We start from the raw sequence: 21,950 nt of genomic DNA, 5'->3' as shown, positions 1-21,950 counted from the left end.
GGTTGAGGTGACAGCCGGGGGACGCTTCCTGACCTGGCCTAGATCATGGAGAGGGAAATGCAGGCAGAGGGAGGAGCCACCCGCTGCAGGTGCAGCTCGGTGAGAACCTGGAACCTGGAGCCTGGGCCTAGACTTGGCTCGACGGAAGCCACAAGGCCAAGAACCTTTGAAGGGGTCAGCTCCGCTCTCACAGCTGGCATCCCAGGCTCATCCAGGCGGACAAGATGAACGAGGGTTGAGAGGAGGAGTGTGGAGGCCACTCCGGGTGCCCCCCATGCACCCCACCAGGGCTGAGGTGCCCACGACTGTGCAGAAGCCGGGCAGCAGGCGGATCTGCTGTTGACCCTGGACCCGGCCCCACTGTGGCTGCCCTCGAGAATGGCCCAGGTCTCCTGCACGGGCCAGGCACTCAGCTAAATTGGGTCTCACAGCCCTGCCCACAGAGGGTGCTCTGGCTGGGGCCTGGCCCCGATGTCTTCAGAGCAGGGGACATTGGTGAGAATGCCCCCACCTTTGCTACAGAGACACCTCCCAACTTCTGTGGGGCTCTTTGTACTCCTGATCATACAAAGAAGCCCATGACACTGAACGGCTTTCAAAACAAGCCTCAGAAATGAAAACCGGCTTTTCAAGGGGTGATAGGTCTGGAAATGGGGAAAAAAGCAGAGTCCTCATAACTCAGACATGCTTTGGACAGGGTTCAGGTTGGTCCCTGGGGTCTTAAGTCAGCCACAGGCCAGGTCTGCAGGAGGGGCCTATCGCCTGCTCTGGCCTGTTCTGGACGTAGTGGGGGACCCTGTGGTTTGGGTGTGAACTGGGGAGGTGGTGGCCCAACCCTTCCCCGCCCTGCCTCCCACTGGGATCCCTGGGGTATCACAGACCTTGGCGACTGTCCATGAGGGATGATGGGAAGAGGGACCTCTGGAGTCATTTTCAAGCACCTCCCCTGGCACCGCCTCCCTCCCCCCCGCCAGCCCTCAGGCCTGTTGGGAACCCACAGTGGTTGTGGGAAACTCAAGAAACTACTAGAGCATGTGATCTGGGCAGAGCCAATGAGAACACTCCATTGCTTGGCTGGTGATTGGCTCCAAGGTGTGCATGTGACCCAAGCCAGTCCAATCAGAGAGTGTCCTGGGACTTTGGATGGGGATGCTAACAGGCAGGGCTGACCTTCCCTCTGCTAAGTCCACCTGGGAGCTGCCCACAGGCGTCACAGGTCCTGGAGGGCAACAGCTTCAGGACACGGGGGCTCTGGGAGGCAGAATGGAGCCATGGAAAGGGGCCAGGCCGTGGGAGACACCTGGGCTGGCCTGCACCTCCAGACTTGAGAGTAATGGGAGGCTCCAATTTCCCATTGTCATATGGACCAGTTCAGCTGCATTTCTGAAAGGCTCCTGACAGATGAGGCTGAGAGATGAGGGCTGAGGGGCAAATCCAGGCCCCCCTCTGCCCACCATCCCTGGGACAGGGCACTCATACCCACGATGCCCCTACCCACCCTGGTGCTCAGCCACACTCACTCAGCAGGATGAGGATGCAGATGAGGATGGCCACGATGGCACCGGTGCTCAGACCAGCCGCCGCCACCGCGCCAATGGTGGTGCAGTCCCCGTTGTCATCACATGGGCACACCTTGACTTTGATGATGGACGTGTTGGACAGGGGAGGGTTTCCAGAGTCTGTGACGATGATGGGGACGTCATACATCCCAGCCTCCAGGTACAGGATGCGCAAGCGGAGTTGGGCATAGTCACCTGGTGCAAAGCAACAGTAAACATTCAGCCAGAGCCCGGCCCTCCCTTCCAAGCAAGACGTCCAAAGGAAAAGACTAAGTCCGATGGCATGGAAATCTGAAATGTCTGCCTGGTTACCACACATACATACCCCTGTGCTACATCATTAAGTTAAAAGACATTGGAGGTTGGGTGTGGTGGCTCACGCTTGTAATCCCAGCACTTTGGGAGGCTGAGGTGGGCAGATCACTTGAGGTCAGGAGTTCACGACCAGCCTGGCCAACATGGCAAAACCCTGTCTCTAGTAAAAAATACGAAAATTAGCCGGGCATGTGGTGGGAGCCTGAGGTGGGAGAATTGCTTGAACCTGGGAGGTGGAGTTGCAGAGCTGAGATTGTGCCACTGCACTCCTGTCTGGGCAACAGTCTTAAAAAAAAAAAAAAAAAAAAGACATTGGAAACACAACCAAAAAGAAGCAATTGCAACATGTAGGATGAAGAAATAATTTCCTGAATATATGAAGAGTTTTACCAAATCAATAAAAAGAAACTCCCCAAAGAAAACATAGGCAAAGTCATTGAACAGACAATTCACAGAAGAAACAAAAATGGCCAATAAATATATATAAAAAATTTCCACTGGTAATTGGGATATACAAATGGAAATAATGATGACTTTGGCCTAAAGGTGACAGAATAAAATATTATTTTAAAACAATAATGTTCAGTGTTGGTGGGGTTTGAGGAAACAGGCACTCTCCCGATGGAAGTAGACATGTCTAGAGCACATTTTCACAGTACTGCAAAAACTTGAGAATTTTGATATCCTTTTATACCACGAATCCATATCCAAGGAAGTATTCTAAGGAAACATATCAGTCAGGGTCCAGTCAACTGATTGATAACCGGCACAGGAAGTTGTCATGGATGTACATGGGCAGAGCTGCAAGGATGTTCATGGCTGGGGTCGTTAAAGCAGCAAGAAACTGGGAATGACTTGGTGGCCTCCTCAGGGCCAGGTGAAGAAGGCTGAGCAGCTGAAGCGTGGCCAGTGTCCCCAGCCTTGGCGGGACAGTCCTATTGGAGGGCTGTCGCCCACCTCTGGTGCTCAGTCTTCCAAGGCCACCTGGGTCTCCCAGGGGCCTGCACCCCAGGCTAGTCTGACCCTCCCCGTGGCCTAAGGCGGGCTCACCGTTTAGGCGGGTGATGGTCCAGTTCTTCCGCACGGCCGCCGGGACAAAGGGCAGCTCAAAGACGTAGGGGCCGATGTTGGGGTCGACGTCAGCGTCAGCCGCCGTGATGTTGATGGCGTTCAGGTTGGGCTTCTCGCAGATCTGCGCCTCCTTGGGCAGCAGCTCAGGGGCATTGTCGTTGATGTCAATGAGATAGATCTGGAGGGTCCCGGTGCCGCTGGCCGGGGGTATCCCTGCAGAACAGACACAGGTCACCACACGGGCCACTCCTGGTACTCCACGACCAACCCACAGCTCCACACAGGACACACACACAAACAACCACACACAACATACACAGGGACACATCTGCAGCCCCCCCAGCCGGACACGGCCAGCCACCCCCCAACACAGCTGCACAGGGACTGACCCACAGCCCAGCCATGGCTCCTGACCGACACCCTGCCACACGCCATGGGCAGCCACACCACTGCGTATGGCATCTCAACAGACACGGCAGAGCACACGACCACACCCACACCCGCAGCTGCACACACACACACACAGCGGGGTGCGGCATTCACGTGGAGCCCTCGCCACATGCCCTCCACCAATGCCACGGAGGTCACAGCCACGCACGGGGGACTCACTCCCGCTGGGGAGCCAGGGAGGGGTTCTGAGGGTGCTGGGCTCTGCATCGGCCCCTGAGGGCTGCACCGCCCACATCTTGCCCCCATCTGGGACTTCTTAGGGCAAAACCTTTCCTTGCCTCCCTGAGTTTTGCTGGCCCCACCCAGCAGAGCCCCAGGGTGCTGGAAGCCCTGAGCCGAGATGCATGATCGCGTGGAAGAACTGTTGCTTTTGGAAGTGTCTGTGAGAAAGGCAGGCACGGCCACTCCAGATGAGCTTTGATGGAAACTCCCTCCTGGCCTGGCAGGAGGTCTCCTTGGAGGACCCGATGACCTCTGGCCTCAGCATGGATGGAGGTGCTCTGCCGAGCCCCGAGAGCTCCTCAGGGGCCATCCCTGTCCCTGGGGCCTTCACATGCTCAGTCCTTGCCTCAGCCCAGGCCAGCAGTGCTGGTGGATGCAGGCCAGGTGGCTGGAATCTGGGGACAGAGAGATGCCCTGTCTGCTCTCCAGGCTTGGAGGTGGCGGCGGTGGCAGCTCCTGACCTGACATTAACAACCACGTGTTTTGACTGAGGCAGGCGAAGCAGGTAAAAATATATCCCACAGGATGTCTCTTTAATCTTCTGGAAGCTGCATCAAAACACATTTAAGGTGACGCAGCGCAGCGCTACCTTTGAAAACTGCTTTGAGATGTAGCTGATGGCATGGCACGTGATCAGAGAAGCACAGACAGGTTCTGTTAACCGGAGGGCTCCTGCTCTGGCCTGCACACCCAGGCTCACTCACATGGCGTCTGCCACGTGCGATGGACACTCTGATGTTCCAGCTACGGCCTCAAAATCACTTTCTTTCTTTCTTTCTTTTTTTTTGAGATGGAATCTCACTCTATTGCCCAGGCTTGAGTTCAATGGTGCGATCTTGGCTCACTGCAACCTCCGCCTCCCAGGTTCAAGTGATTCTCCTGTCTCAGCCTCCCGAATAGCTGGGATTACAGGCGTGCACCACCATGCCTAGCTAATTTTTGTATTTTTTTAGTAAAGACGGGGTTTCACCATGTTGGCCAGGCTGGTCTTGAACTCTTGACCTCATGATCCACATGCCTCGGCCTCCCAAAGTGTCAGGATTACAGGTGTGAGCCACTGGGCCCGGCCTGAGCTCACAATCACTTTCTAATTTAACCTCAGGGCTTGAGCTGCGGCGGGGGTCCCTCAAGGGGAGACGCTTCCCCGACCAGGGCCCTGGGCTTACAGGCAGCTGCACAGCTACACGGCCCGAGCTCTGTGGACCCCGGCAGGGGAGGCAGCGATGGCTGGGGGAGGCTGGCAGGGAGGTGACCACGTCCTGTCTTCACCTGCTATGGGACGAGCGTTTGCACAATGGCTACTTTCACTCATAAGGCTTCATGCACAGCCGTTCGAAGAGCCGACCAGGCACGGCGCCGCCTTGGGGCCTTTGCGCACACCGTTTCCTAACTGTTCGCCTCCTCTGCCACCCCACCTTCCCCTGCTTGCTCCTCTGGTTCCACAGCTCTTGGTCCCAAGGTCAGCTCCTCAGAGCAGAGCCCGTGGTCACTGCCTCCCAGCTGACCGTTTTGTTTTCTTCCAGTTCTTGCTGCCTGAATCATCTGCGTGGCTGGTTTCTCTCCAGTCTCCCTGGGGCAGACACTGCTGAGTCATCCCCAATATCCATTTTCTGTTTCCTTTTAATAAAATAATCGGAGTCCTACATTTTGTCTGGGATCATCACTGTCCACCTAGAAGGCCCCATTTCCCAGCATCCCTTGCAGCTGGGGGTGGCTGCATCAGTAAGTTCTGGGCTTTGTGAGCTGTGGGTGGAGGACTTGCGTGGGGCTTTCTGAAAGTCCTTAGTAGCAGGCGTGTGCCCGTGCCCTCCCTGCAAGGCCTTCTGTTTGCCAGAATGTGGCTGTGATGGCTGGAGCTCCAGCAGCCATTCTGGACCATGCCGTGGCACAGTCAGGGTGCCCCGGGTCTCGGATCTCCCCCTGGGCTGCCTGCCTCCAGCCTTCTTTGACGTGAGAGAAAAAAAGCCTCAATCGTGCTGCAGTTTCCTCTAACGGTATTCACTGACCTGGGTTCCAGCCAACACACTCAGGCTGTCAGCCACACCAGGGCAGGGCATCGCTGTGTTCTGCCCACTGATGAGCAGCTGCAGGCACTCGGCCGGTACTCAGCGAACAGCAGGCCGGGCAGTCATCACGGCCGCAGCAAACAGGAGCCCATGCTGCCCTGAGCCAGGCCCTTCCTCAGTGCTCCGGTGACTCGGACTCGTTTGATTCTCAGGGGTACTAAGACTCCCCCGACTTGGCAGAGGAGGAAACTGAGGCACAGAGAGGTCATGTCTCTTCCCACTGGTAAGCGGTGGCACTGGACTGATCTTCGGTTCCAGAATCCCTGCTCCCACTTGTCCTGCCTCCATGCCTCTGAGAGCGTGTGACCCGTGGGGGGCTCGGCCAGCTTGCGGGGTTACTGCAGGTCCAGGAAGGGGTGGCTGTTTCTTGAGATGCCGGCCCACATCCCTCAGAAAGCCCCGCGTGTTCTCAAACCTTCTTCCTGCCGCCTCTGCCCAGCCCATCCTCGCCCTCCCGTCCAGGCTCTTGACGTCGTCTGCTGTGCCGCCTGCCCCGGGACCTTGCTGCTGCCTTCTGCACTCCCAGGGCCCTGGAGGGTCTCATGCCTCCTGTTGTGACAGAGGGCCACAGGGGTCTGTGCTGTGGGTGGTCAGAGACACGAGGGCAGCACCCCAGGGGCTGCTGACCGCTGGGGCTGGGCCTTCTTTGCAGGATGGGGTCTGTGGCAAGGGCTGCCGGCTAAAAGCATTTGAAAACTGTGGACCTGGTTCCAGTGCCTTAGTTTACAGATAACAAAACTGAGACGCAGTTCAGGTTGCAGAGTGCAGCAAAGACAAGCCTGGGATGACCGGTGCCCTGACGCCCCTGGAGCCTGTGGGTGAGTGACGTTGGGGGGATGGACCAGGCACACCTGTGAGCAAGCAAGTGAATGCTGGCGAGGGGGCAGAATAAATGACTGACATGGGATTGGGTGGAGGGGGAGCATGGCCTGGGGGCCCTGAGATGATGTAGCCCTGATCACCGCTGTCTGCGCAGATGCCCCCTCACCCCTCTGGGTGACCCTCTGGATGCCTGCTAGCCTCTCGGGGTCTCCCTGGCTAGCACCCTCCCTCGCCCACAGAACCCAGGACACGGGAAGGCCACTGAGACAGCTGCCTCCCTGGGGCGGGCCGCACCATTGTCAGCTGCCAGGAAGGTGGCCTCGTAGACGTTGTTTTTGGTGTAGAGGGACTCACGGTCCAGCACTGCCGCCGTGGTGATCTGCCCGTTAGTGGCGTTGATGTGCAGCCAGTTCGCTGGGTCTGACAGCTTTGAGTATCTGTGGAGACCACAAGTGCATGGGGAGGTAAGGCTGGGGGTGGGCAGGGCTGCCCTGGATCCCAGGCCTCCTTGGTCCGGGTTGGGCAGCTACACTGGCCACACCTCCAGGGCCTGGGCCTGGGCCAGTGTCTCCGTCTCCTTGGAGCCCCCCAGGCCTTGTCCTCTTCTAGGGCTTCCCCTCCACATTGGACTGGCCCCCACTGCCCCACAACAGGACAGGCCACGCAGCGGCTACGGGCACCGAGCTCATCCATTAGTGGGTGGTCTCAACTCACGAGGACCTTGTGGGCAGACGCCCTCATTGTCCCCATCGAATGGACAAGGACACTGAGGAACAGAGAGGGCAGGAGGTTGCTGAGTCTCACGGCTATGAGAGTGCGGCCAGGATCGGGCCGGCTTGTGTCTAGACAGTGCTGAATGTGTAAGCACCGGTCACAACACTCACGATTGATCAGGGGCTGCATCTGGCTATCTGGGACTAAGGGGCTGCTGCTCCCTCCTGGAAGGACGCCTCAGGTTGGAGATGCCTCCGACCACCAATCTGGGGGAATTCTGGGCTGTGGGTTTCATGGGGTATTTCTGGACCCTTCTGTATGGAACCTGGGAAGCTGCAGGCAGGGACGAGGCATGTCCTGTGGACCCACCTCACAGCCTGCTGCATGAACCGGTCAGGGTCCACAGCTGAAAACGTGGTCAGCACGGTGCCGGGGGGCACGCCTTCCTCCAGGCGGATCAGCTTGTGGTTTGAGGGGAAGTAGGGAGCCTCGTTGATGTCCATGACGGAGATGGTCACCCCTGCCGTGGACTGGAAGGACATCTGGATCCCGCTGGCCAGGGGCGCCTGGTTGGACACCATCACTGTCAGCATGAAGGCTCTGTTGAGCTCGTAGTCGACTGCCTGGAACAACAGATCAGGGCTGGGAGTGACCTGGCACAGCTCCCGCGGGGGTAGGCATGGGGGGACACACGGGAAGGTTGGTCTCCACCCCTCCCTGAGCCATGTCCAGCTCTTCTCTGCCCTGATTTTTAGCCAGGAGGCCCCAAAGGGTCCCATCTCCCAGGCACGCTTATCTTCTGGCTTCCTGCTGGGTTTGGCCGATGGGAGGAGAGAGGGAGGGGGTCTAGGCCTCCTAGCCCCTGTCTCATGCTGTGCTGAGGTAAAAGCTGGGCTCCTCCTGGGGGGCTGCAGCCCCTGATGGGTGGCCCCTCTTCCTGGCCTGGTAACCCCGTCCCTACCTTCCTCCTTTGAGCCTAGTGTGGGGAAGGCTCCTGACGTTGTTGGCCAGGGGGGCCTCACCAGGTGCAGGGGGTCAAATGGTGGCCCCCAAAAGACATGTCCACCTGGGACCTGTGAATGAGCCCTTATTTGGAAATCGGGTCTTTGTACATGTAAGTTAAAGACAGAGGCCCTCATAAGAGACAGGCGGGGCTGGGTGCGGTCATGCATGCCTGTAATCCCAGGGCTTCAGGACGCTAAGGTGGGAGGATCGCTTGAGCCCAGGAGTTTGAGGCTACGGTGCACTGTGATCACACCATTGCACTCTAGCCTGGGTGACAGAGCGAGGCTCTCCAAAATTTCAAAACAGAGAGGAAGGGAGAGGGATATTTGAGACACACAGGTACAGGGAGGAGCCATGTGGCGACAGAGGTGCAGTCTGGAGTGAGGCAGCTACAGGCCAAGAAACAGGAGAGAGGCAGGCAGTGGGTTCTCCTCTAGAACCTCCTAAGCAAGACCGTTCCTGCCGGCACCTTGATTTTATGTCTCTGACTCACAGAGCTGGAACAGAAGACAGTTCTATTGTTGTAACCCACCTGGTTTGTGGTAATTTGTTACCACAGCCCCGGACACAACCATGTCAGGTCTGCAGCTCCCATCACTGCTGCACTTGGCCCCTGCATTCACACAATTCTTTGGTGCCCTTCTGGTGCACCAGGACCCTGGCTGATAAATGCTAGAGCTACAGTTCTGCAGTGATGCTATATTATCAGAAAAGCTTCGCTCAAGCCTTTCCTACACATTTTGGGGAGGGAGGGAAGTTACATGGAAACAGCTTGGAGCCCTGAGACGTTCAGTGGCAAAGCTTGCAACAGTCTCACTGGAAAAAACACAACACAATGTGTTGCAATTGCATTAAAGTATTCTGCTTAGATACGTGCAAAGTAACATATGCATAAGAGTATTCATTGTGTAGTATCTGTAGAGACAATATGCTGGAAACGACCCAAACATCCATCAGCAATGGTTGGCTGCACAGCCTGCAGTACATCTGCATGGGGAGACACTTGCAGCTGTAAAGAGGAATGAGAACAACCTCTGTGTACTGAAGAGGAGAGCTTTCCAGGATCTACTGGTGGGTAAAAAAGCAACCCACATAGTGTGCACCTTTTGTGCAAAAGAGGGAGAAAAATATGATTTGTATACGTATTTGCTCATATTTGCAGAAAGAAACATCGTGAGGATAAACCAAAAACTAGTAAAAATGATCATCATTATCAGAGGGAAAGAATGGGGTCAGGGTCACAGCTGGGAGTGTGAGTTTGTGAGTTTCCTCTCTATTTCTTATCATAGAGCTTTGATTTTTTTTTTTTTTTTTGACAGAGTCTTCCTCCATTGCCCAGGCTGGAGTGCAGTGGCGTGATCTCGGCTCACTGCAACCTCTGCCTCCTGGGTTCAAGTGATTCTCCTGCCTCAGCCTCCCCAGTAGCTGGGATTACAGGTGCCCGCCACCATGCCTGGCTAATTTTTATATTTTTAGTAGAGACGAGGTTTCACTATGTTGACCAGGCTGGTCTTGAGCTTCTGACCTCAGGTGATCCGCCTGCCTCGGCCTCCCAAAGTGCTGGGATGACAGACGTGGGCCACTGCACTCTGCCCAAAATATGCTTTTGAGGGTGATGCATTCTGACAGATCTAGGTGCGGAGGATCATGAGGTCTGGTAATTAAAAAAACGTACTCCTGCAAAAAGTGCAGATTGCCACGCAGCAGCGTGCCTATCACTGTGAGATTTACACGACACCACGCTTCCACACAATCACCGCGACACCACGCTTCCACATAATCACCATGACACAACGCTTCCATGCAATCATACCACATTTCCACGCAGTCACCGCGACACTGTGCTTCCACGCAATCATCATGACACAGTGCTTCCATGCAATCACACATTTCCATGCGATCACCAAGACACACTTCCACACAATCACCGTGACTCCATGCTTCCACACAATCACGATACCACGCTTCCACACAATCACCACGTGCTTCCACGCAATCATCATGACACAGCGCTTCCACGCAATTACGCAGGTTCCTCCTACTTCTAGGAATGCCTGGAAACCTTCATGATAAACAGTGTAAGGCATTTCCACTTAGAGAGGAACTTATCTGCTGGAGGAATCAATCAGCTTTCCCCAAGAAGCATGAGGGCACCATGCCCTGCCACTGATGTGATGTCCCCATGTTCCCAGCCCTCGTGAACCACCTGCAGGCAGGCCAGGCACTGTCCACAGTGGAGCGGAAAAGGCCAGTTTGTGGCTTTGGAGCTTCATAAGCTGAGGGCCACAGGTAAGTCAGGAAGGAACCTGGGGTGTTCCACCCACAACGTGCTGTTGCTCTGAACCCCACTCCCCATGCTTGGGGCTGGCAGTGAAGCACCTGAGTCTGAACAGATCCAACCCCGCCCCATATCTGGGGCCACCACAGCCTCTCAGCATCTGATCTTTCCAAGCAGGAACAACCACATAATCTGGTATGTCACACTCAGGACTTCTCGGCACTGCTACTGAATAAGATATTTCAATACAAAAAGAAGAAATTTAAAAATCACATCAATAAGGCCAGGTGCGGTGGCTCATGCCTGTAATCCCAACACTTTGGAAAGCTGAGGCAGGAGGATCGCTTGAGCCCAGAAGTTCTAGAGCAGCCTGGTCAACATAGTGAGATGCCGTCTCTACAAAAAAAAAAAAAAAAAAAAGAAATTAGTTGGGCATGGTGGCACACACCTGTAGTCCCAGCTACCCAGGAGGCTGAAGTGGGAAGACTGCTTGAGCCTGGGAGGTCAAGGCTGCAGTGAGCAGTGATCGTACCACTGCACTTCAGCCTGGGCAACAGAGTAAGACCTCGTCTCAAAAAATAAAATTGCCTAAATAGTATTGGATGAGCATGGAAGGAAAACTGAGACGGTGGCTCCTGGAAGCCCATGACAACCTCCAGGAGGGTCTGCAGGGAGTGGCAGAGATCACAGTTCTGGTCCTGGGTCCCCACGGTCCCTGCACTGCCCCTGGGGGTGACACGCAATCACTGCGATACCACGCTTAGGTGAGCCCTCATCCTCCCCAGGGGTAGTCTCCTTGTCCATCTGAAGGAAGGGGTGGTCCCTGCAAGCCTCCCTGAGTCCTGAGTGAGATGCCTCGTGGCTCGCTGATGCATGCCGTCACCTCTCACTGCGTTGGTGCACGACCCCCACCCTGACTCTGCCACCCCTGGGGCAGGGGCTTTGCCCTGTACCTCTGCCTCCCCAGCGCCCAGCACAGCACCAGTGTGGGTCATCTGTGCCCCATAGGTGCCTGGGGGTTATAGGGGGTGGGCACTCCCTTGTTCATCACCACTGCCCAGGCCCATCTTGGGGTTGTGTGCGCCACACAGGGGCCTCGCACCTGCAGCTGTCACCCTGCAGAACCTTCCACGGCCCAAGCTGACCGCAAGCCTGAAGGGACGCCCGATCCAGAATAACCCAGCGCACTCCTCTGAAAGGTTCTACCAGGGGTCTCAGGTTCCCCCAGGTCTGGCCTTGCTCCCTCTGTCTCTGGACTCCAGATGCCTCCAAGCTCCCAGCACCTGCCTGCACCCACATCGTGTTGGGGTCCCCCCAGAGCTGACCATGCCAACACCTGCAGCTGCTCCCCCAGGCCCTCCAGGAGTTGGCTGGGATGGGGCCACTCATGTGGCTAGACGTGGTTTCATCACGTGGTGGTGGTGCTATGAACAAGCCCCTGAGGGAAGTGGTCTTTCTCCCATATTTATTGGCTCATGTTCCCGGGGACATGGAATAACGCTGCATGTCATGCGTTAAAAAATCGTGTCACCAGTCTGAGCAAGGAGGCCTTCCAGAAAGACGATTATGGCCAATAAAAGCCCACAGGAAGATAAAATAAAACACATTTGTAATGGAGAAATCAATAGGTAATTTGCTCCAGCAGTTTGGATTAGGGTGGCTGGATGTACTTGCCGAGGCTCAGCATGGCTGCCGCCCACATGTGGCTGTGACCCTTCACTCAGAGGTGAGCAGCTGGGCGTGTGCCTGAGCAGCAGCTCCAGCACCGGCTGGGCGGAGTGGGCAGGGCCAGGTGGGGACACACCAGGATGTCTGCCCTGCTCTCCTCCGATGGGAGGCTCAGGAGCTTCCATTCAAAGTCTCACTCTGTGCCCCTGTCTTGGGGCAGAGTTGCCTGAACTGACCCCATCACTGACCTGCTCTCCCTGGAATTCCCACCTACTCTCCCCAGAATTCTTGCCACCTGTGAGCCTCTCACAGGAAGGCCAGCTCTGTTGCTGCCCAAAGGGGAAGTGGCAGAGGCCGGTTCTTGGCTTTTTAGCTTTAAAACTGAGGGCCATGGGTGAGAAAAGAAAGAACCTGGGATGAGCCTGGGCCTGGGCCTTGCTCCTTCGAGATAAGATTTCACAACTGGAGGAGGGAGACAAGAGGCCGTGCTGGGCCCTGAGGAGGGTGTGATGGTAACAGATGGTATTTGGGTTTGGGGACCTGAGAGCGGAGAAGCTGTGTGCCCACCTCAGGTAGAGCCTGGGAGGTGGCAAGGCGTATTCCTCATCCCCGGCTGGTATGGCTAGGGAGATGGAATTGGGAGTGTGAGGCAGGACAGATCTGGATGACCTGCCCGAGATGCCTGTGGACTTCTTTTGACAGTGGCCAAGCTGGACCCCAGAAGTGAGGGATGATGCAGCCAGGATTTGGGTGACTGATGGCTGAGAACAGAGGTGACCAGACACCTCTGACAGTTGCCCAGGAGTGCTCTCCTCCCCTGCACAGGGCACTGCATCAGCCCAGAGCATAGACACAACTGTGTGAAAAGTGAGGCAGAAGAGATGCCAGTCTACCACTTACCACCACCTGGGGGGACCCGGCTAGAAACAGAAGCTAAGTCGATTTAGAGAAGGAAAGAGCACACTGCTGCATTGCTGGATTTGGGGCCTCCAGTGTGTACCTGACATAAAATATTTCAGTGATTCCTCCTCACCATCCCCTCTGCAGACTATAAACTACTAAAGGTTGGGAGCAGTGACCTGGTCAGGTCTGCAGTGTACATACATGATATGGTGCCTGCTCTTCTGAGGGACTCAGGGGACCCTTCATGGAATTAAAGTAACCTTCACGCTCTGGGGAACTAAGCAGGGAGAATGATCAGGAGCCTCTCCCCAGCTCGGGACAGCAGTGACAATGATGACGATGAGGATGATGATGATGATAACGATAATGGTTATGATGACGACAGCAGCTAATACCACTGATTCAGTCCTTACCTTGTGCCAGGCACTGTGCCAAATCTTTTATATCCAGGGTCTATTTCAATATGAGTCATAAGCCTCTGGGCATAGGCCCCACAATTTGCCTCATTTTATGTTTGAGGTAACTGAGGCACAGAGAGATTAAGTGGCTGGTCCATGCCAGGAGTAAGTGAGCAAAGAGCTAGTGTGGGAATCTAAGAACAGATGCCCTCAAGATACTGGACATCTCTTGCGGGCTGGGCCATGGGGTCCCTGCACTGGCCTTCTACCTCCCGCACCACCCGCCACTCCCCAACCCCTCCCCTCTACCCCACTCCCCTGCTCTGAAAGAGAATGCCTGAAAAGACGACGTCTCTACCAAAGAACTCAAAACCAATTTTGGAAATGTTTTCTAAGGTGAAGCATCCCCAGACTAAATACGCACCTTAAACAGACTCTAAATTGAAACTTCAGAGAAAAGCACTATATGGAGTAAGAACAAAAATGAAAGAAAAAAAGAAAAAGTATGGTTCTCCTGTTGAATTCTACCTAGGACACAATGACCCATGACTCTTTGGGGACAGTGTGGCTGTGAGTCTGCGCTCTCAGCTCCTCAAATTTTAAAATTTATTTGGAAATTGACATGCAGTAAGAGTCACTCTCAGGAATGTTAACAAGTGTACAGAAGCACGGCCAGCCCCACAGCCAAGGTGCAGGAGAGTCCCGTCTCCTCCACACTTCTCTCGTGCTGTGCCTTTGCAGTCCCTTCCTCTCCACCCACCAGCAAAGCACTGAAGGGTTTTCTGTCCCCACAGTTTTGTCTTTTCCGGGACGTTCTGCAGATGGGGGCATGCAACAGGCCACCTTTTGGTTCTGACTCATCTCACTTAGTGTGATGCATTGGAGACCCATCGCATGTCACATGGATCTCCTGTTTGTTCCTTTTGACGGCTGAGCAGCTTCCCATTATAGGACTCTTGGACTTACAGCTGGGGAGAGGCATCATGGGGTCTCAAGGCCCCTGGGCTGGGGACCATCAGCTGGGCCAGAGTTTCATGCTGCCTCAGGAGGCCTTGGACCCCTCCTCAAGCCTCCGTGTCCCCTCCTCATGGCACTAGGAAGGTTTCAGGCTGGTCAGACGGTACCATCTGGCTTTGTCAGGATGCCCTGGAAGAGGACTGGTTTCTGAGCAGACACAGCCCAGCCAGCCCTCAGCCCCAGCTTCAAACCTGTGGAACGTTGTCCTGAACACACACAGACACCTTGGCTCAGTCAGATAGGCAGGGCCAGCGAGGAACCTGGACAGTTAACAGATGGCTTTATGGAAGAGGTAGCAGGTTCCAGCCCCAGCTTGTACAGTCCCCACTGTGTGATCCCGCGTGTGGGCCCCCAGTTATGCCATCTGTGAAACGGGACAAGAATAGCACCTCCTTGGTGGGCGTAAGGACCAAGTGAGATGGGGGTGAGGATGGCACACCTGGTATTGGTGCCCAATCAATGTCACTGTAGCTGATCACATCGGGGCCTGGCCTGAGGCTCCCTGGCAGTTTCAGGGTGCTGGAGATCTGGGGAAGTGCAGAAATAGGGATGGCACTAGTTCTCTGGGTCATGAAGACTTGAGCCAGCCGCAGCCCTTCTGGGCCCTCCCCTGGCCTGGAGGGCCCCTTCCCTCCAGGCATGTGCGGCAGGCGGTGCTGTAGGAACTTGGTTTCCTCCTCCTTGTGCCCAGTGGGGAAGACGGCTGCTGTGAAAAGGCAAAATGCAAAATGCACCCCAAGCCCCAAATCTGAAAATCTGCAGATTTTTACATCTGGGTTTCTGCGGGTGGGTGCCAGCCCGCCTGTGGGTGTGGAGTGGCAGCACCTTTCTAGTTTCCGTGGCTCTGGTGGGAGATGCGGGGTACCAGGCAGGGGCTATGTTTGTTCCCCTGAGCATGGCAGGTCTCCAAGCCTCCCAGGCCTGAGGGATGGGGCCTGCAAGATCTGAGTCGATTCCAGGGTGATTGTGCTGAGGCTGAGCCCGCACCGATCTCAGTCGATTCCAGGGTGATTCCGCCGAGGCTGAGCCCGCCCCGATCTCCGTCGACTCCAGGGTGATTCCGCCGAGGCTGAGCCCGCCCCGATCTCCGTCGACTCCAGGGTGATTCCGCCGAGGCTGAGCCCGCCCCGATCTCCGTCGATTCCAGGGTGATTCCGCCGAGGCTGAGCCCGCCCCGATCTCCGTCGACTCCAGGGTGATTCCGCCGAGGCTGAGCCCGCCCCGATCTCCGTCGACTCCAGGGTGATTCCGCCGAGGCTGAGCCCGCCCCGATCTCCGTCGATTCCAGGGTTATTCCGCCGAGGCTGAGCCCGCCCCGATCTCCGTCGATTCCAGGGTTATTCCGCCGAGGCTGAGCCCGCACCCGAGAAGAAGAAGCACAAGTCCCAGTGGGATCTGTGTCCTGTGCTTTTCCCAAAGAGGGTTTTGAGGACTTCAGTATTTAAAGAGGAAAGAGCAGACAGGAGGGGAAGGAGGAAAGGAAAAAAAAGCGGGGGCTGGGTAGGCAATGAGACAGTGGCTACATCCTTGTGAAGCTCTGCTCAGCGCTCAGTGGATCCACCTTTCACAGAAGCTGGGGTAGGTGTGTGAAGCCCCAGCTACCTGTGTGGCCACAGAAGGGAGGCAGCACCGTGAGACTCAGTCCCCACGCTCCACTTCCCTTTGGCATAGTGGGTTCGGGGTTCTGAGGTTTTATCTTCCTTTCACAGGCCCCTCAATGGCCTCAGTGCCACTGATGTTGACTGGCTGTGGGGGGCAGGAAGCACAGGTGATGGGGAGATTTTAGCTGTGAACGTGGCTCACAGGCAGCGCTCATCAACATCCTGAGAACCAGCATTCTGCAGACATGCTTCAGGAAACCCCACTGTCACCACGTAGACAGAGGCCTGACAAGGAGAGGGTGGAGCTGGACAGGAGACCCTGGTGGCTAGAGGAGGGGATGTGGCACAAACTCAGCAGAGGGTGGCCTGCTGCCAAGCTGTCACATGGCAGAAGGACAGTGAATGTGCCCGGCCATGCCCACCTGGCTGCTGTCAGCACCTCCTCTCTGTCTCCAAAATTCATGCCCCACCCACCTGCCAGCCAGGGCCTTCCTGCTGTGGGGAGATGGCTGCCAAGCAGCTGAGCCCTGGAGGAGTTGCTCTCCCAGCGGCCTTCTCAGGAGCATCCCCAGCTGGAGGAAGAACCCGAAGGGGATGATTTCCCACCTCAGGAATCAGTTCCCGGGGTGGCGGCACCCAGGCCCTCCTGGGACCCTCAGTCCATGCCCCACAGTCTAGTCTGTGCTATATGCTTGGAACCAGTGGCTCCTCTCCGAAGAACAGAAGAGGGCTCCGTGGGCCTGCCGAGGGCCTGGCCCAGTGCCACAAGGCCCATGCAGTCCCAGGACGCTGGCTCTTCCCTGAAGTTGGCTGTGCTCTTCCACCTTCCGTGGCCGTGATGCTCTGCGCAGATAGGGCCAGGCAGCCACATGATGGCTGAGGCCACCAGCCCCTGGGCTGGGCAGGAAGCCACCTTCCCTGGAGTCCTTAGGGGTCAGGCTTTCCCCACCACATCGAGCCAGCCTTCTTCCTTGGTACCGGCCCTTTCTGATCTATGTTCGGCCGATGAAGGTGGCGGGGCTGTGTGTGCTCCAGCTGCAGAAGTGGCCCTCCAGGGGCAGGGGAGGTGAGACAGGTGCTGCTCTCCTGGGGCCGGGGGCTGCCCTTTGGGCCCCCTGTGAAGGCCACAGAATCTGAGCTGTGGGAGTCAGAGATACCTCCTTGGAATCACAAGCAGGAGATGGGCCGAGGCTCGCTGCTCACTGGGGAAGGCCCCAGCCAGCTCTGGGCTCACGGCTCACTCCTCTCCTCTGCCCGCATGTCACATCCAGTCTCCATCACCTTCCCATGAGCAACGTTGCCAGCAAAGCACCTGACGATTCACCTTGTGGGTTTCTAGAGGCCAGAGCTAGAATGCTAGCGCGAGGTCAAATGCGCCCAGAGAAAAGGAGAAAGGGTTTGTTGCATCCTTCCTCACCATGCCCAGTCCCTGCGCACACAGATCTGACTTTGCCACTGGGGGCGTGACTGTGCTAATGCCTTACTCTGAAAATTCATAATTAGAGGGGAAGTGAAACGTGTATTTTGCCTCTTCTCTAAGAACTATCTTTCAAGGTGAAAAAATAGCCTCTCTTGAAGAAGAAAGCTTATACAGAGTTAGGGCTGGAATGCTGTGACATGTTAATTTACTTTCAAACATATCAGCCAAAATAAAAAGATTTAGTAAATGTAGCACAATGTTAATTAAATCTAGGTGACGGGTATACGGAAGTTCATTTTACTATTATTTCTGCTTGTCTGTATGTTTGAATATTTCATAAAATAAAAATGATGAAGAATTTATAAGATTTTTCAGGAGAACTGGTCTTCACTAGCTTGCTTAGAAAAGGGGTTATTAAGAAAAGGAAAAAGATGACCTTGGGGTGTTGAGAAAAGACACAGATCCTGGAGAAAGCCTATTTTCTTCCCCTGTGATCTCCTAACATCTAGCTCCACTCTTCCTTAGGAGAAGTTTGGGATATGTGCCCATAATTATGTTATGCAGTGTCTTCTCTGGATAAGAATGGCCATGTGACTAAACTCTGCCCAATAAGATGTGAACAGGTGTTCTGGGAAGGTCCCTTAATAAAGGAGGGGCGAGCCATTCTTCCCCCTTTTTGATTTCCTACCGCCTGTGAAAGTCTTGCAATGGCTGGTGCTCTAGCAGCCATTTTGGACCACAAGGGGCCCTAGAAGCTGAAAGGCGTGCACAGCAGAGCAGAGGATAGAAGCAGCCAGGGTTTCTGTTGATTGTGCAGCTGTGACATCGGCCCCAACTGCCCACCTCAGACTCCTCTCACGTGAGAGAATACAACTCTCGAGTATTTAAATTTCTGTGGTTAAGTCTCTGCTCTGGGCTGCTGAAGGAAGTTTCTAAATTATCCAACTCAAAATGAAACTTGCTTTTCCTTATGCTTCGGCAGATCCTATCCAGCTTTAAGCTCACCTTGCTTTTCCTTACGCTTCGGCAGATCCTATCCAGCTTTAAGCTCATCTTGCTTTTCCTTACGCTTCGGCAGATCCTATCCAGCTTTAAGCTCACCGTTCTGTCACCCCCCACTTTTCTCTAAAAATGCCCAATGTGCTCTTGCTCTTTTCTTCTTAGTCCTATTCAAAATTGTTTTGGGATGATAGCTGCTAAACTTCTTCACACTAAGTTGTAAACGATCGCTAAGTGTTATGATATAATTCCCAATCTGCCCTTCCAGGGGAATATGAATTATGAGTGTAGAAAAAGAGTTAGGTTAGAAGACTGAATCACTACTACTATAATGATAGACCTTTATAAGTAAATTTGAAAATTTAGATTAAATGGACACTTTTCTAGAAAAACATATCTGACCAAAACCATCAAAGAAATTGAACCAGTAGTTACAAACTGATCTCTCTCCAAAACAAAAAGAAGCACAACCAAAAAGACAAAATCTACAGCTACTCAATGGCTTCACAGCACAGTGTGACCAAACATTCAGGGGACAGATTATTACAGCATCACAAGACCCATCTCTGGGACAGAAAAAGACTCTTGAGATTAGTCTGTAACCTTGATAGCAAAACCCAGATGAGGACGCTATAGGCCTAAATCACCCAGAAAAGTACATGAAAAACTTCAAATATCAGCAAAACAAATTCTTCAACGTGTTACAAAATATTACCTCACTACTCAGTGGGATCTATCTCAGGAATGCAAAGATGGTTTAACATTAGGAATTCTAATAATGAAATTCGCCCATTACTAGATTGGGGGCAGGAGCAAATATATAGACATTGAAAAGGGAATGGGAGGGTATTTTTGGGGAGTCTGCCAAGCCCCTGAAGGTCACATGACAGGTCCTTGTGAAGGTTGTGTCTGCCTCCAGCAGGTTGGGTTACCTGCCTCTGCCCTTGGATATTAGGGGGGCACTAACTTTACACTGAGTATCACTCCTGTTTGACTGGTCCTAAGGGAGTGTGCAGGTGGCAGAACTTGGGGTGCCTGGCAGGGTGCGAGAAGAGTACGCACCTTCACCACGGTGACCATGCCCTCGTTGGTGACGGGGTCTGTGCGGACGCTGAAGTGCCCGGATGGATCCCCACTGATGATGCGGTAAACAGCATTCCAGTTTGGAGAGTGGGGCTGATCTCGGTCCATCACTGTGAGGTTTGCGACCACGGTCTCCATGCGATTTTCGGGGACCTCCCCTGCAAACTGCAAAATGGAAGGAAAGAATGTTACAAACCCGTGTTAAGTGTAAATATGCACAGAGAAGTGCACGTAGCATATGTGCAGCTCAACGAATGTTCACAGACAGAACACACCATGTCAGCCCAGCTCAACGAATGTTCACAGACAGAACACACCGTGTCAGCCCAGCTCAACGAATGTTCACAGACAGAACACACCGTGTCAGCCCAGCTCAACGAATGTTCACAGACAGAACACACCGTGTCAGCCCAGCTCAACGAATGTTCACAGACAGAACACACCGTGTCAGCCCAGCTCAACGAATGTTCACAGACAGAACACACCGTGTCAGCCCAGCTCAACGAATGTTCACAAACAGAACACACCATGTCAGCCACGCCCAGATCAGGAATCAGAGAAGACAGGCTGCTCGGGGGTGCACAGGAGTGCATGCCTCGTAGCACGGCTGCTGGGGCCCCACTGAAGCAGGTGTGCAGACCTACCCGGCAGGCGCGTCAGCCCCGTGGCCACGGCAGAGGGCCACTGATTTAGCGGCTTCAACAATGGGCATTTCTCTTCATTCCCAGTCCCCACCCCAGACCCCTTCCACGTCCCAAAGTTTCCACCTGTACTGGTTCAATGGTGGCCTCAAAGATATGGCCACATCTCAATCCTCGGAGCTGGAAATGCCACCTTGTAGGAAGAAGAGGCGCTGGAGGTAAGGATTCTGAGCTGGGGAGATTTTTCTGGATTATCCAGGTGGGAGCTAAATGCTACCATGTGCATCTTCAGAAGAGGGAGGCAGAGGGGATTTCACAAAGGAGAAGACACAGACATATTCAGAAGATGAGGCCATGGGAGACGGAGGCACAGACTGGAGTGATGCCACCACAAGCCCAGGAACACCAGGGTGGCCAGCAGAACCCGGAAGAGGAGGAAAGGTGCTCCCTGGAGTCTTTAGAGGGAGCAAGACCCTGGTGATTTCAGACTGACAGAATAAATTCCTGTTGTTTCAAGCCCCCAGTTTGTGGCCATTTGTTGCAGGAACCTGGTAAGCTCATGTTGACTTCCGGCGTCACAGATGAGTTCACCTGGGTTTGTTCTTTACATGGGTGGAACCTTCCAGCACTTGTGTCTGGCTTCTGCTCAGCACTGTGGGTCTGGGATTCCTTTGTGTTGCTTCATGCAGCTGAGATGGCTGAGCAGCGCTCTGTGATGTGACGATGCTGTGATCAGGTACCCTTCCTCCCAGGACGGGCGCTGGAGTGTCAGGACAGGGCTGCTGTGCACATCTGCAGGCAGCTCTGCTCCGCTTCCACTGGGAGTGTCCCTGGGTGGGAAGCCCCTGTGTCCTGGCATGGGGCACTGTTAGGGGCTGAATGGTGTGTCCTGGAATTTCTGTGTGGAAGCCCTAAACCCCCAAGGCCTCAGAGTGTGACTGTATCTGGAGATGGGACCTTTAAAGAGGTGACTAAGTTAAAACAAGGCTGTTAGGGTGTCTAGGGAATTACCCAGGCCACCTTCACACCTGCCCTCAGCCAGGAGTCACGGAGGAGCCCTTGGGTGCAGCAAACAGAAACTTGCACTGGGGTGACCTGAACCCAGGAGCCTGAACTTCCAGGGCTGCAGGTGGCTGGGCCCATCGGGGCGGGACTCTTTCCTTCCCCGGCCTCCCGTGGTCAGGACTTTGCAGCTCGGCCTGGCCCTCTGGCTGCCTGAGAAGCACAGCTGCCCCTTCGGTAAGAAAGAGGCTTCCTGGAGTGCCCCTCCCCAGCTGACTTGTGCTGATGCTCCGTTGGACAGGGAGATGTCCCGCGGCCACCAAAAGCCCAAAGAAGGGAGCCCTGTGAGGTGGGAAAGGGAGAAGGGGTCGGAAACGGGCATCGGGAGGCCAGCAGACTGCATCTACCATAGGCAGGTCCTGCAAGGACAGAGAAGCACACAGAGGCCCCAAGGTGGCGGTTCTGTGCCCAGAGTCTCAGAGCCGGTGTGAGAGGAGGCTGTGAGATGGTGCAGATTCACCTGACCCACCCGCGCCCCTTCAGTGCACATCTGTCATGAGCGTGGAGGCCCCGTTAGACCAGTGGACAAAGACGTCAGGTGAACAGGGTCCGGGGACATACAGATGGTGACTGTCCCTGCTGGCCCAAGGCCTGGCCTCTCATCAGTGCATGAAGGAATGAGTGATAGCCTTCATATAAATGCACAAAAATGAAAT

General features: G+C 54.8%; 1 protein-coding gene across 1 annotated transcript in view; it reads right to left on the bottom strand.

Annotated features, from left to right (window-relative positions):
- The window catches only part of CDH4 (cadherin 4), a 705,615-nt gene that overhangs the window by 8,909 nt on the left and 674,756 nt on the right, over positions 1 to 21,950 (bottom strand). Inside the window, exons 9-13 of the mRNA XM_054468084.2 lie at positions 19,571 to 19,756; positions 7,589 to 7,842; positions 6,800 to 6,942; positions 2,925 to 3,158; positions 1,521 to 1,754 (exon numbers count right to left, since the gene is read on the bottom strand). Coding sequence (XP_054324059.1) covers positions 1,521 to 1,754; positions 2,925 to 3,158; positions 6,800 to 6,942; positions 7,589 to 7,842; positions 19,571 to 19,756 — 1,051 coding nt within the window. The remainder of the gene's footprint in view (positions 1 to 1,520; positions 1,755 to 2,924; positions 3,159 to 6,799; positions 6,943 to 7,588; positions 7,843 to 19,570; positions 19,757 to 21,950) is intronic.

This window comes from Pongo pygmaeus, chromosome 21 (assembly GCF_028885625.2).
Source record: "Pongo pygmaeus isolate AG05252 chromosome 21, NHGRI_mPonPyg2-v2.0_pri, whole genome shotgun sequence".
In the NCBI taxonomy this organism is placed as follows: domain Eukaryota; kingdom Metazoa; phylum Chordata; class Mammalia; order Primates; family Hominidae; genus Pongo; species Pongo pygmaeus.
Note: the sequence above shows the minus strand (reverse complement) of the source record. Positions and strands in the feature narration are given on the sequence as shown.